This window comes from Bombina bombina, chromosome 5 (assembly GCF_027579735.1).
Source record: "Bombina bombina isolate aBomBom1 chromosome 5, aBomBom1.pri, whole genome shotgun sequence".
NCBI classification, from domain to species: Eukaryota; Metazoa; Chordata; class Amphibia; order Anura; family Bombinatoridae; genus Bombina; species Bombina bombina.
Window position 1 is genome coordinate 1,093,650,933 of NC_069503.1, and position 16,331 is coordinate 1,093,667,263.

The following is a 16,331-nucleotide window of genomic DNA, read 5'->3' on the forward strand; positions in this document are numbered from 1 at the left end:
AGAATTAGGCCTGTATTTAAAGTGATTGCTCCTCCTTGGAGCCATAATCTTGTTCTTAAGGTTTTGCAGCGGCGTCCATTTGAGCCTATGCATTCTTTTGATATTAAGCTTTTATCTTGAAAGGTTTTGTTTCCATTAGCTATTTCCTCTGATCGGAGGGTATCTGAACTTTCTGCTTTGCAGTCTCCTTATCTTATTTTTCATGCAGATAAGGCTGTTCTTCGCACTAAATTGGGACTCCTTCCCAAAGTTGTGTCTACTAAGAATATTAATCAGGAAATTGTTGATCCTTCTCTGTGTTCGAAGCCTTCTTCGGATAAGGAACGGTTGTTACATAATTTGGACGTAGTCCGTGCTCTTAAGTTTTACTTGAAGGCGACTAAGGACTTTCTTAAGTCTTCTGCTCTTTTTGTCGTTTTTTTCAGGAAGGCTTCTGCCTCTACTTTGGTTGCAAAGTGTGATTCATTTGGCATACAAGTCTTCTAGGAAACAGCATCCAGAGAGAATTAGGGCCCATTCCACCAGAGCCGTAGCCTCTTCTTGGGCTTTTAAAAATTAAGCTTCTATGGAGCAGATTTGCAGGGCTGCAACTTGGCCCTTTTTACATACCTTCTCTAAATTTTACAGATTTGATACTTTTGCCTCGGCTGAGGCAGCTTTTGGGAGATAGGTTCTTCAAGTAGTGGTGCCTTCCGTTTAAACATACTGTTTTTTTTTTTTATCCCTCCCTATTCATCTGTGTCCTCTAGCTTGGGTATTGGTTCCCAACAGTAATTAAGATGAACCCGTGGACTCACCACATCTTTAGAAGAAAACAACATTTATGCTTACCTGATAAATGTATTTCTTCAAGATGTGGTGAGTCCACGGACCTACCCTTTTTTGTATTTTTTATGGGATTTTGACTAAACCTCAGACACCTCCGCACCTTGTGTTGCTTTCCTTTCTCCATTTACTTTTGGTCGAATCACTGGGGTTTATGGGTAGGGAAGTGATACTTAACATTTTTTACTGTAGTGCTCTTTGCCTCCTCCTGCTGGCGATGAGTGTTATTCCCAACAGTAATTAAGATGAACCCATGGACTCACCACATCTTGAAGAAATAAATTTATCAGGTAAGCATACATTTAGTTTTTTATAGTCTGCTTGTATGTAGTACAGTTTTATAGTCTGCCTGTATATAGTACAGTTTTATAATATGATTGTATATATTAGTTTTACATTTTATAATCTGCTTGTAGTACAGTTTTGTAGTCTGCATGTATATAGTATAGTTTCACATTTCATTGTGTGCCTATATACTGTATAGTACAGTTTTATACTCTGCTTTTATATAGTACAGTATAGTTTTATTGTCTGTCTGTATAAAGTACAATTTTATAATCTGCTTGTATATAGAACAGTTTTATATGTGTATATATATATATATATATATATATATATATATATATATATATATATATAGTACAGTTTCACATTTTATTGTCTGCCTGTAAATAGTACAGTTTTATAATCTGCTTGTATATAGTACAGTTTTTTAGTTCACCTGTATATAGTACAGTTTCACATTTTATTGTCTGTCTATATATAGTACAATTGTATAGTCTCCCTGTATATAGTACAGTTTTATAGTCTGCCTGTATATAGTACAGTTTCACATTTTATAGTCTGCCGGTATATAGTAGTTTTATAATATTCTTGCATATAGTACAGTTTTATTGTCTGCCTGTATATAGTACAGTTTCACATTTTATAGTCTGCCTGTATATAGTACAGTTTTATAATCTGCTTGTATATTGTATAGTTGTATAGTCTGCCTGTATATAGTACAGTTTCACATTTTATTGTCTGCTTGTATATAGTACAGTTTTATAGTCTGCCTGTATGTAGTTCAGTTTTTTAGTCTGCCTGTATATAGTACAGTTTCACATTTTATTGTCTGCCTGCCTGTATATAGTACAGTTTTATATTCTGGCTGTATATAGTACAATTTTATAGTCTGCCTGTATAGAGTACATTTTTATAGTCTGCCTGTATATAGTACTGTTTTACATTTTATTGTCTGTACTATATAGAGGCAGACTATAAAACTGTACTATATACAGGCAGACTATAAAATGTTAAACTGTACTATATACTGTCTGACTATAAAACTGTACTATATACATGCACACTATACAATGTAAAACTGTATTATAAACAGGCAGACTATAAATTAACTGTACTTTATACAGGCAGACTATAAAATGTAAAACTTTACTATACACAGGCAGACTATAAAATGTAAAACAGTACTATATACAGGCAGACTATAAAAATGTACTCTATACAGGCAGACTATAAAATTGTACTATATACAGCCAGAATATAAAACTGTACTATATACAGGCAGGCAGACAATAAAATGTGAAACTGTACTATATACAGGCAGACTAAAAAACTGAACTACATACAGGCAGACTATAAAACTGTACTATATACAAGCAGATTTAAAACTGTACTATATACAAGCATAAAATGTGAAACTGTACTATATACAGGCAGACTATACAACTGTACAATATACAAGCAGATTATAAAACTGTACTATATACAGGCAGACTATAAAATGTGAAACTGTAATATATACAGGCAGACTATAAAACGGTACTATATACAGACAGACAATAAAACTGTACTATATGCAAGTATATTATAAAACTACTATATACCGGCAGACTATAAAATGTGAAACTGTACTATATACAGGCAGACTATAAAACTGTACTATATACAGGCAGACTATACAATTGTACTATATATAGACAGACAATAAAATGTGAAACTGTACTATATACAGGCAAACTATAAAACTGTACTATATACAAGCAGATTATAAAACTGTACTATATACAGGCAGACAATAAAATGTGAAACTGTTCTATATACATATACATGTGTATGTATATATATATATATATATATATATATACATACATATATATATATATATACACACATATAAAACTGTTCTATATACAAGCAGATTATAAAATTGTACTATAGACAGACAGACAGACAATAAAACTATACTGTACTATATAAAAGCAGAGTATAAAACTGTACTATATATAGGCACACAATGAAATGTGAAACTGTACTATATACAGGCAGACTATAAAATGTATAACTGTACTATATACAGGCACACTATAAAATGTAAAACTGTACTAAATACAGGCACACTATAAAATGTAAAACTGTACTATATACAGGCACACTATAAAATGTAAAACTGTACTATATACAGGCACACTATAAAATGTAAAACTGTACCATATACAGAAATCCTATAAAATGTAAAACTGTATTATATACAGGCAGACTATAAAATGTAAACCTGTACTTTATACAGGAAGACTAAAAACATAAAACTGTACTATATACAGGAACACTATAACAACATGTAAACCTGTACTATATACAGGCGGGCTATGAAACATAAAACTGTACTATAAACAGGCAGACTATAAAACTGTACTATATACAGGCAGACTATAAAACTGTATTATAAACAGGCAGACTATAAAATGTAAAACTGTATTATAAACAGGCAGACTATAAAACTGTACTATATAGAGGAATACTATAAAACTGTACTATATAGAGGCAGACTATAAAACTGTACTATATACAGGCAGTTTTATAGTATTCCTCTATATAGTACAGTTGTATAGTCTGCCTGTTTATAATACAGTTTTACATTTTATAGTCTGCCTGTTTATAATACAGTTTTATAGTCTGCCTGTATATAGTACAGTTTTATAGTCTGCCTGTATATAGTACAGTTTTATAGTCTGCCTGTTTATAGTACAGTTTTATGTTTCATAGCCCGCCTGTATATAGTACAGGTTTACATTTTATAGTGTGCCTGTATTTAGTACAGTTTTACATTTTATAGTGTGCCTGTATTTAGTACAGTTTTACATTTTATAGTGTGCCTGTATTTAGTACAGTTTTACATTTTATAGTGTGCCTGTATTTAGTACAGTTTTACATTTTATAGTGTGCCTGTATATAGTACAGTTTTACATTTTATAGTGTGCCTGTATTTAGTACAGTTTTACATTTTATAGTGTGCCTGTATTTAGTATAGTTTTACATTTTATAGTGTGCCTGTATTTAGTACAGTTTTACATTTTATAGTGTGCCTGTATTTAGTACAGTTTTACATGTTATAGTGTGCCTGTATTTAGTACAGTTTTACATTTTATAGTGTGCCTGTATTTAGTACAGTTTTACATTTTATAGTGTGCCTGTATTTAGTACAGTTTTATATATTATAGTGTGTCTGTATATAGTAAAGTTTTACATTTTATAGGATATCTGTTTATAGTATGGATTTATGTTTATAATCTGCCTGTACAGGGAGTGCAGAATTATTAGGCAAGTTGTATTTTTGAGGATTAATTTTATTATTGAACAACAACCATGTTCTTAATGAACCCAAAAAACTCATTAATATCAAAGCTGAATAGTTTTGGAAGTAGTTTTTAGTTTGTTTTTAGTTATAGCTATTTTAGGGGGATATCTGTGTGTGCAGGTGACTATTACTGTGCATAATTATTAGGCAACTTAACAAAAAACAAATATATACCCATTTCAATTATTTATTTTTACCAGTGAAACCAATATAACATCTCAACATTCACAAATATACATTTCTGACATTCAAAAACAAAACAAAAACAAATCAGTGACCAATATAGCCACCTTTCTTTGCAAGGACACTCAAAAGCCTGCCATCCATGGATTCTGTCAGTGATTTGATCTGTTCACCATCAACATTGCGTGCAGCAGCAACCACAGCCTCCCAGACACTGTTCAGAGAGGTGTACTGTTTTCCCTCCTTGTAAATCTCACATTTGATAATGGACCACAGGTTCTCAATGGGGTTCAGATCAGGTGAACAGGTGTCATTAGATTTTCTTCTTTTATACCCTTTCTTGCCAGCCACGCTGTGGAGTACTTGGACGCGTGTGATGGAGCATTGTCCTGCATGAAAATCATGTTTTTCTTGAAGGATGCAGACTTCTTCCTGTACCACTGCTTGAAGAAGGTGTCTTCAAGAAACTGGCAGTAGGACTGGGAGTTGAGCTTGACTCCATCCTCAACCCAAAAAGGCCCCACAAGCTCATCTTTGATGATACCAGCCCAAACCAGTACTCCACCTCCACCTTGCTGGCGTCTGAGTCGGACTGGAGCTCTCTGCCCTTTACCAATCCAGCCACGGGCCCATCCATCTGGCCCATCAAGACTCACTCTCATTTCATCAGTCCATAAAACCTTAGAAAAATCAGTCTTGAGATATTTCTTGGCCCAGTCTTGACGTTTCAGCTTGTGTGTCTTGTTCAGTGGTGGTCGTCTTTCAGCCTTTCTTACCTTGGCCATGTCTCTGAGTATTGCACACCTTGTTCTTTTGGGCACTCCAGTGATGTTGCAGCTCTGAAATATGGCCAAACTGGTGGCAAGTGGCATCTTGGCAGCTGCACGCTTGACTTTTCTCAGTTCATGGGCAGTTATTTTGCGCCTTGGTTTTTCCACACACTTCTTGCGACCCCGTTGACTATTTTGAATGAAACGCTTGATTGTTCGATGATCACGCTTCAGAAGCTTTGCAATTTTAAGAGTGCTGCATCCCTCTGCAAGATATCTCACTATTTTTTACTTTTCTGAGCCTGTCAAGTCCTTCTTTTGACCCATTTTGCCAAAGGAAAGGAAGTTGCCTAATAATTATGCACACCTGATATAGGGTGTTGATGTCATTAGACCACACCCCTTCTCATTACAGAGATGCACATCACCTAATATGCTTAATTGGTAGTAGGCTTTCGAGCCTATACAGCTTGGAGTAAGACAACATGCATAAAGAGGATGATCAAAATACTCATTTGCCTAATAATTCTGCACTCCCTGTATATAGTGTGGTTTCATGTTTTATAGTCTGCCTGTATATAATAAAATATAAAACCTTTTGATTTTATTATAAAATGTTTAGTTATACAGAATAATAAAAAAACTTTGCATTATACTTATTTATTTTGATTTCCTTTTCTTTTTAGCTCTGAAAATTGTACATTTTTCTAATTCTCAGAGCTGTGAATGCACCCTGCTGAATTCTCAATTTTAAACAACTTTTCAGTTTACTTCTATTATCAAATTTGCTTCATTCTCGTGGTATCCTTTCCCTTTAACTTAATGACTGTAGCTAGCCTTGTTGCTTGCAGACTCAAGTGATGATTGGCCATGTAAGTCATGTAGTGGATGGAGTTTGGCTATTGAAAAGCAAATTGCTGTAAACAAGATGCTATATTGTTTTAAAAAGTTTAGAGCTGATTGCTGTGTTACAGAAATGTGTTTAGGTGAATTGAAGTAACCTATAAACTAAACACCACTGTTACTTTTTGCTCTCATTACTTAGCAGCAGACACTTTATATTGATGTGCCAATAATTTATGTCCCAAAAAGTGTTTCCTTCAGGCACATTCAAAGAGGTCTGTGAATAGTTGATACATTTAACAAACTGAATAAATTGGCTATTTGTCAAAGTTTGTGGCTTTGTTGCTACAGTGGCAAGGGCTCCGCAGATATAAAGTACCCAGCTGACTTGTGCCATTAAGAAACGTGCCTCACTACATCACTTGCAGTAATACGTCCTGGCAGATATTGAATAATTTGGAGAGTTGTCCATGTGGAACTGCACAAGGAGCATTGAAATTGGCAGTAAGAATAATGAACAGGTCTAATAAATCAGTGTTTTGGGGGATAAAAGCTTGCACTAAACATTTGGCATTTCAAAAATATTATATTCCATTTACTGTTTAAAGAGGCACTGGTCTGGAAAAGACTGGGAAACTCAGATTGTATGGAGATTTTTTTCCCACTCCAAATTTCATGGATAAAATAAAATAAAAAAAAAAAATATATATATTTTTTTTTTTTTTTTCTGCAGGGTACAAAATGATAAACTATTGGCCAAATAAGATTCTATATTCTAGTGATTTTCTCAGGTTTACAAGGCAATCCTCAAAATTCTGTATCCTGACATTCTTAACAATATCAGAGAAAAAAACTACAAGAATTAGTAACGAGGTTGAATTTCTTTAGCAGAAGAAGATATTATCTACCCATTCTACACCCACATTTTAAGATGAGTTTAATTTTTATGTTAAAATTACTCTGCAGGATGAGGACTGTATGATCTAAATCTCTCTTTCTGTGCGTGATGATCAAAAGCTTGCCGGCTTGGATAGAAATTAATCAAAATCTTTGGGATTTTTTAAATTTATATTGAAATCTAGGAGTCTTTTCGTCATGTAAAGAAAACTACATAGTGACATAAACACGTTTCAAGATACATTTTTTTGAGGGATCTTGTCATATTGACAAGACTCTTTAGATAATCTTGCATTAGCGGAGAGCTTCAGACCATCAGGCTCTGTTTCTTATGGATACATTTCTGTAGAAACCACTCTATGTATGTCATGCTTGGTCTTTATGATACATTTATTATACCTGTACTACTTGTACACAAATGCTGTCTCTCAATCAGAATAATATTCAAGGCCCCAGCAGACAGTTTAATAGTTTAGGATGTCCTAATAGTAAGGTGTCCTAATATAAAAATGAAATTACTTAGCGCTGCGGAATCTGTTGGCGTTCTACAAATAACCGATAATAATAATAATGTAGAAGATGGTGGGAATATACCACTATCCTATCAGATATCTCCAGATTAAATGTATAATTGTAATTTATTAGCATGGGTTCAAATGTGAAGTTAGATCGTTCTAGGGACAGCAAGAAAACCATATTATCCAAACGTTCTTAAAGAAACAATGTATTCCCTGTATTCTTAACAGTGTTTGCAGAGTATGTGCTTATCACCAAGTTATGAGAAAGCAAATTCTGAATGGCATATTGTGTCAGAGAACTGCCTTGAAAGATTCAATCGGCATCAAAGAAATTGTGAACTAAATTAAATCATGTACTAGCGAACCACAGTCTGGCTTCTTTGATACCTTGAGGAAGCGCCAAGTCTACATTTTTACGTTTTAAAGATGTGGATGTGGTAGGTTTTCTCAAATATGGTTTATGAAATGAGTGGTTTATATTTGTCTACTTCAAATAAGAACTCTGCACCTCATATGTTTCATCTTTTACTGTAGGGTTTAAGATTACTATCAAGCATAATTATACAACAGAAGTTTACAAAGGATCTACAACTTGTATTTATTTTTTGGAATAGCTGTTTTTGCTAATTGAAGCCACAAGACAATTAAGGGCCAGATTACGAGTGGAGCACTAACAGTTACGCAGAAGTGAAGAGGGGTTTATTGCGAGTCTTTGCGCACGTCAGACTTTTCACTCGTATTACAAGTAGAAAGTACACTTGATCACTTGAGTGAGTTAACACTCTTCGGGATAGCCTTTCCTCAGCGCTCTGGTTAACTGTTTCACGAAACAAGTGTGTCGCAAAACACATCAAAAATACATTACAAAGTACAGTTAAACTCATAATAACACTATCTAAAAAAGTTATTAAAAAATATATTGCACAAAATATGAGGTCTCAGGTGTTAGAAAAAAAAGGAAGGCAAAGTGCTTTAACATAGAGATACATACATATACATGTTGAAATATTTATATATATGTATACATATATGTCTATGTATGTATACATATGTATTTATATGTGTATGTATGTATTTACAGATATATATATGTGTATGTGTGCATTGGAGCCCTTTGCAGTTAAAGTGAAGTTCAATTTAGATTAATTGGTCCCTGGTTTTTAATAATCCTATTAAAAACAAGGGCACTTTAATTCATCAAAATTGACATTTCACTCGTTTTCTTCAAAAATGTACCTTTTAATCCTGACAGCCGCTGCAGCACTTCCTCCGCCCATCGCAAGCCCTCTTTGCGGGTCCAAAATGACAAATCCGGCTTCCTCCAATCACGGTGTTGCCTCAGACCATGATCCCCCCGGGGGGAAAGCCGTGATTGGAGGAAGCCAGATTCGTCACTTCTGACGTAAGAAGAGGCTTCCGACTGCCGGGGTAATCGCTGGAGCGTCTCTCAGGATTAAAAGGTACGTTTTAGAAAAAAAGAGTGAAATGTCAATTTTGATGAATTAAAGTGCCCTTATTTTTAATAGGATTATTAAAAAACGGACGCTAATTCATCTAAATTGACCTTCACTTTAAGTAGCTGAAAACATGAAAAAGCATATTTATGCAAAATTCATATTTAATAAAGTGTTTTTACTGGAAATATTTCACATTCCTCCTGTCATGAACCTGCTAAACAGTATGTTCATGCAGCAAGCTATAAGCTAAAAATGCAGTATCATATGTTAGAATTGTATCAAAGCAAATTTAGTTCATTAGAAATAAAAACAAATAGATAAAAAATGTGCATACACTTCATAAAAGACATTCATAAAAAATGATCTCATAATAAAGCCAAACATTAAATATAAAAACATATAAAGTCCATTAAAGATCAAAAAGCTTCCAAACAATCGCCTGGATTTAGAGTTCTGCGTTAGCCATCAAAAGCAGCGTTAAGGGGTCCTAACGCTGCTTTTGGCCGCCTGCTGGTATTTAGTCAAGCAGGAAAGGGTCTAACGCTCACTTCCTCACCGCAACTCCAGGCTACCGCAGATCCCCTTATGCCAATTGCGTATCCTATCTTTTCAATGGGATCTGCCTAACGCCGGTATTTGTAGTCTTGGGAGAAGTGAGTGATAGACCCTCTACTGACAAGACTCCTACCGCCAAAAAAAGTCAGTAGTTAAGAGCTTTATGGGCTAACGCGTGAATATAAAGCTCTTAACTACTGTGCTACAAAGTACACTAACACCCATAAACTACCTGTGTACCCCTAAACCGAGGCCCCCCCCCCCCACATCGCCGCCACTCTAATAATTTTTTTTAACCCCTTATCTGCCGACCGGACACCGCCGCCACCTACATTATACCTATGAACCCCTAATTCGGAGCTTGATAGATAGGCCCCTTTATGTTTTTATATTCAATGTTTGGCTTTATTATGATAATTTTTTTTATGAATGTCTTTTATGAAATGTATGCACATTTTGTATCTATTTGTTTTTATTTTCTAATTAATTAAATTTGCTTTGATATAATGCTAACATATGGTACTGCATTTTTAGCTTATAGCTTGCTGCAGGAACATACTGTTTAACAGGGATTGGAAACCTTTTTTATGAACTTGTGCTTCTTTTTGTCTCATTGTATTGCTTGTTTTGATTTATCTCTGGATCATTTGTAAAGAAAGCACAGTATTTTAATTGTGCTGAGATCCCTGCCCTAATTTGTCTTGCTTGCAAATATTTCACATTCCAATGTTCTTCACATAGGAGACTATGTTCAATGTAATTATAAATAGTTCTTAATATATATATATATATATATATATATATATATATATATATATATATATATAATCATGTATATATAGGTATAAATATATGTGCACAAAACCATCAGATATATCTAGAAATATGTATTTATTAATAAATAGAACATATTCTGCTATGTGAAGAACATTGGAATGTTAAATATTCATATTTTCATGTTGGGTTAGTGCAGTTGAAAATATTTGATCGGGATTGCGTGTGAGTAGGTGTTTTTTACAATTTTTTTGCTCTATTGACTTCTATGGGGAAATACGATAACTTCTTATTCTAACTTCATCTTTTTGTGCGATTAACTTTTAACTTTCAATTTGTAATACGCATGGTATCCGATGCATGCCAAAAGCTTACTTCTAGCGGAGTTAATGCTTGAGCGGGATCGATAAATATCGCTTTATGCTTGGTACTGAACAAAACATGAAAGTTGATTGGTGGCTTTGTTAAACTGCTACTCCTGATTGACTCACCATTCTCAGGGGCTTCAATGCTTGTGGTTTCTAGGATTACTTAACCTATGTGTTTAACGAATGTAATTTTGCGTTAGAATGTCCCTTTACCATGTAAATTAGGTGCTCTGTTTTAATATGCGTCATAAATATTCTGTTTATGCATTAATCAAGTATTGCCTTCTAATTCTTGTCTGTAGCAATAACCATGTAATTTATGTGAGACGCTGGGTCACAGATGTTATGAAAACAGATTTAGCTTGAAACTCTAATGCTTATTGTACATGCATGCTTTGAAATCTACGATTTTCCTGGGGATTAGTTTCTAAACCAAGATTAAAATGTAATCTGGTACTTTATCAGAAAAGAAAAATGCTTTACTCAAACATTGTATTATAAAATAGTCTTTATTTGTTTCTTAAGTACTAAAAATTATAGTAAAATATGTTTAACTCTCTTCCTAGGGGTCGTGGAGGCATCCCTCCCCCTAATGCTGGTGTACCGCGAGGAGCTCCAGCTCCAAGAGGAGTAACCCCATCACGGGTGTCTGCCACACGCGCTCGTGGAATTATAGCCTCAAGAGCAAGAGGTGCACCTCCCCCTGCAGGATACAGACCTCCACCCCCCGCCCCTGATACATATGGAGAATACGTAAGGATTTTTTACATTTCCTTTTTATTGAATGTCTTACAAATAACCTCCAAAGACTTTATGCTGCAATTCATTTATTTAAATTGTGGGGTTTTCCATATATTTGTTTATGGTACATTACATCCTTGCAAGTACCCGTGAAGCAACTGTGTTAGACCCTGAATCCTGTTCTAAAAATAAGAAATGGATTGACTTCTGGGCCACCACTCAGAAGTGGAACATATTGGTTTGTAGATAGCTGGAAGATGGTGTCCTAATGGGAATGTCAGAAAAACCTAAAATCATGAAAAGCTTAATGGAGAAGTAAGACTTGAATGTTAGGGTGGGACGTTTCTTCTCACAATGGAATAGTTTCAAGAACAAAAACTCATCTGTGCTTATTAGAAGAGTTTAAGAGGGAAGACTACATACATCAGTGGATGACTTAGAGTGTTTAGAAATGAAGGGATTAAGGGATGATATTCTTGTTTACTGGTGGGAGCTAAGATGCAGGACAGACATGAGACGATGGGTAAGTGAGAGAAAAATGACAGGCTGCACCGATGTACCTATATAGGATGTTAATATATTTATATTGAAAAAGAGGTTTGTAGGGAGCTTAAAGTATAAGAATAAAATTAAGGCAGAATAACCGCTGAGTTCCAGATAGCTGTAGGACACCTAAAGGAAGATGGCAGACAGGAGCTTTGGAGAAATATATAGACATGTATTATTTTAGCAGCACAAAGGCGGTATCAAAGACCACATTAAGGAAGATTGATTTTAAATTTGATGACTTGTGGAGAGATGAGGGTATCAAGGAGGGAAACACATTTATAATAAGTTTGCGACATTTAGATCTGTATGAACTATAAAACATTAAAACACGTATACGTGAGGTGAGTTGGTGAAAATGTAAATGCAACAGAATTCCTGCCAATCACCGTGCTTTCTGGTTTACATAAGGCCAGTTAGCCATGTAAAAAATAAACTAGATTGATACTATACAGGAAAATGAAGTTATTTAACCCGTGAGGATGAAGATAGATTAAGTATACTGTCTCCATTGGGGCTTTAGTGGCAGGAGAGTTTGAGGGTGGAATGGACCAAGCAGCTATGTGCCGATTCTCTAGTCTAAAGCAGTTATCTAAGATTTCTCATCAGTATAGCAAGGTCCCTCAAAGACTTAAAAAATGCAAATGATGTTTATCTCGCCAAGCGGAATTCTGGATGTAAGAAAAAGACAAATATATTGCAATGTAATACTCCAAAAAAGTTTATGTGATTTCTCTTTGTACTGTCAAATTTTGATAATCATGTGAGATGTCTATTCATAAGTAAGGAGACTGGCGATTTGTAGGATAGGCTGATGTATTATTCTTTATAATGTTAAAGTACACCTGAGACGTGTGGAAATAATGACAGTAGGGAAGTGTGAGATGAGGACATGGTTATGGAATATACAGAAGTAGTTGAAGAACTGGTGAATTTAAATGAGCAAATGGAGCAGATAAAATGTAAGAAGGGCAGTGATGTCACCCTTTATTGTGTTCAGAGTTCTATTTGTGCAGTAGTCATGCAGTTTGAGAATTAGAAAACAAGGTTTACTTTTGTGTTGTGGATTGCTGCCAGTTAGTGGTCAGACTGTATAACCTACAAGTGGGAATGAAATGAGACATAGCTGTTAATTGCAGCCTTGAGGTTTAGAAACTCAATATGATACGCCTTGTGTGTGAAGCTCTTGCTGAAATCATTCTGCACTGCAGAACGTTGAAATGACTTGTTTTTGAGCTGGATCTGTTTTTGTGGATATTTGACATGGAGAAAATGGCCTTTAGTTATGAAGCTCCGTACGTACCTGCCTTCGCCGGCCCCAATACGCTCGCCTAAGCTCGCCTCACATCGCTGCCGCAGACCTGAATACGCTCGCCAAAGTTATCAATAAATCTGTCAAAAAGCCACGCACCAAGTACAGGGCGATGAGCAGCGGACTGTGATAGTTATCAATCATCAATCTCGCTGCTCTTCGGCTTTTTTACAGCTTTATTAATACCCCTGTCACTAAGCACTCACACTATACTATACTGTTCTACCCCCTATACCGGCGCCCCAGGAGCCCCCCGCAACTAAATAAAGTTATTAACCCCTAAACCGCCGCTCCTAGACCCCGCCGCAACTATAATAAATATATTAACCCCTAAACCGCCGCTCCCGGACCCCGCCGCAACTATAATAAATATGTTAACCCCTAAACCGCCACTCCTAGACCCCATTGCAACTATAATAAGTATGTTAACCCCTAAACCGCCACTCCTAGACCCCGCCGCAACTATAATAAATATGTTAATCCCTAAACCGCCGCTCCCGGACCCGCCGCCACCTACATATCACCTATTAACCCCTATCCTGCCCCCCTATACCACCGCCACCTATAATAAATTTATTAACCCCTATCCTGCCCCCCCTACCCCGCTACCACTATAATAAAATTATTAACCCCTAAACCTAAGTCTAACACTAACCCTAACACTCCCCTAACTTAAATATTAATTAAATAAATCTAAATAATAGTATTCTTATTAACTAAATTAATCCTATTTAAAACTAAATACTTACCTATAAAATAAACCCTAAGCTAGCTACAATATAACTAATAATTACATTGTACTATTTTAGGATTTATTTTTATTTTACAGGCAACTTTGTATATATTTTAACCAGGTACAATAGCTATTAAATAGTTATTAACTATTTAATAGCTACCTATTTAAAATAATTACAAAATTACCTGTAAAATAAATCCTAACCTAAGTTACAATTAAACCTAACACTACACTATCATTAAATTAATTATTACAATTTAAAACTAAATACTTACCTGTAAAACAAACCCTAAGATAGCTACAATCGCCTAGATTTAGAGTTTTGTCGGTAAACGCAGCTTTTTTTTCCAGCGCACCCTTAAGACAACGCTGGTATTTAGAGTTGTCTGAAGGGCTGCGTTAGGCTCCAAAAATGGAGCGTAGAGCATAATTTACCGCCACTTCAACCCTCAATACCAGTGTTGCTTACGGTAGCGGCTAGCTGGAAAAACGTGCTCGTGCACGATTCCCCCATAGGAAACAATGGGGTAGTTTGGGCAGAAAAAAAACCTAACACCTGCAAAAAAGCAGCGTTAAGCTCCCAACGCAGCCCTATTGTTTCCTATGGGGAAACAGTTTCTAAATCTGCACCCTAACATGTACCCCTAACCTTACACTTATTAACCCCTAATCTGCCGCCCCGACATCGCCGACACCTGCATTATATTATTAACCCCTAATCTGCCGCTCCGTACTCCGCCGCAACCTACATTATACCTATGAACCCCTAATCTGCTGCCCCTAACATCACCGACACCTACATAATATTTATTAACCCCTAATCTGCCCCCCCAATGTCGCAGCTACCTAACTACACTTATTAACCCCTATTTTGCCGACCGGAGCTCGCTGCCACTATAATAAATGTATTAACCCCTAAACCGCCGCACTCTCGCCTCACAAACCCTATAATAAACAGTATTAACCCCTAATCTGCCCTCCCTAACATCGCCGCCACCTAACTTCAAGCATTAACCCCTAATCTGCCGACCGGACCTCACCGCTACTCTAATAAATGTATTAACCCCTAAAGCTAAGTCTAACCCTAACACCCCCCTAAGTTAAATATAATTTTAATCTAACGAAATAAATTAACTCTAATTACTAAAGTATTCCTATTTAAAACTAAATACTTACCTGTAAAATAAACCCTAATATCGCTACAATATAACGAATAATTATATTGTAGCTATTTTAGGATTTATATTTATTTTACAGGCAACTTTGTATTTATTTTTACTAGGTACAATAGCTATTAAATAGTTATTTACTATTTAATAGCTACCTAGTTAAAATAATTACAAAATTACCTGTAAAATAAATCCTAACCTAAGTTACAATTAAACCTAACACTACATTATCAATAAATTAATTAAATAAAATACCTACAATTACCTAGAATTAAATACACTAAACTAAATTACAATAAAAACAAACACTAAATTACAAAAAATAAAAAAAGATTACAATAATTTTAAGCTAAATACACCTACTCTAAGCCCCCTAATAAAATAACAAAGCCCCCCAAAATAAAAAAATTCCCTACCCTAATCTAAATTAAAAAAGTTAACAGCTCTATTACCTTACCAGCCCTTAAAAGGGCTTTTTGCGGGGCATGCCCCAAAGAAATCAGCTCTTTTACCTGGAAAAAAAAACACAATACCACCCCCCAACATTACAACCCACATACCCCTACTCTAACCAAAAACCCCCCTTAAATAAACCTAACACTACGCCACTGAAGATCTCCCTACCTTGAGTCATCTTCACCCAACCGGGCCGAAGTCTTCATCCGATGGACCAGAAGAGGACATCCAGACCGGCAGAAGTCTTCATCCTATCCGGGCAGAAGAGGCCATCCGGACCGGCAGACATCTTCACCCAAGCGTCATCTTCTATCTTCATCCACCCGACGAGGAGCGGCACCATCTTCAAGACCTCCGGCGCGGAACATCCTTCCTGCACGACGACTAGACGATGAATGAAGGTTCCTTTAAGTGACGTCATCCAAGATGGCGTCCCTCGAATTCCGATTGACTGATAGGATTCTATCAGCCAATCGGAATTAAGGTAGGAAAAATCTGATTGGCTGATTGAATCAGCCAATCAGATTCAAGTTCAATCGGATTG

At 35.6% G+C, this 16,331-nt stretch overlaps 1 protein-coding gene across 1 annotated transcript in view; it reads left to right on the forward strand.

Annotated features, from left to right (window-relative positions):
- KHDRBS3 (KH RNA binding domain containing, signal transduction associated 3) overlaps nucleotides 1-16,331 on the forward strand; it is a 154,464-nt gene that overhangs the window by 68,675 nt on the left and 69,458 nt on the right. Inside the window, exon 6 of the mRNA XM_053713211.1 lies at nucleotides 11,394-11,580. Within this exon, the coding sequence (XP_053569186.1) occupies nucleotides 11,394-11,580 (187 nt within the window). The remainder of the gene's footprint in view (nucleotides 1-11,393; nucleotides 11,581-16,331) is intronic.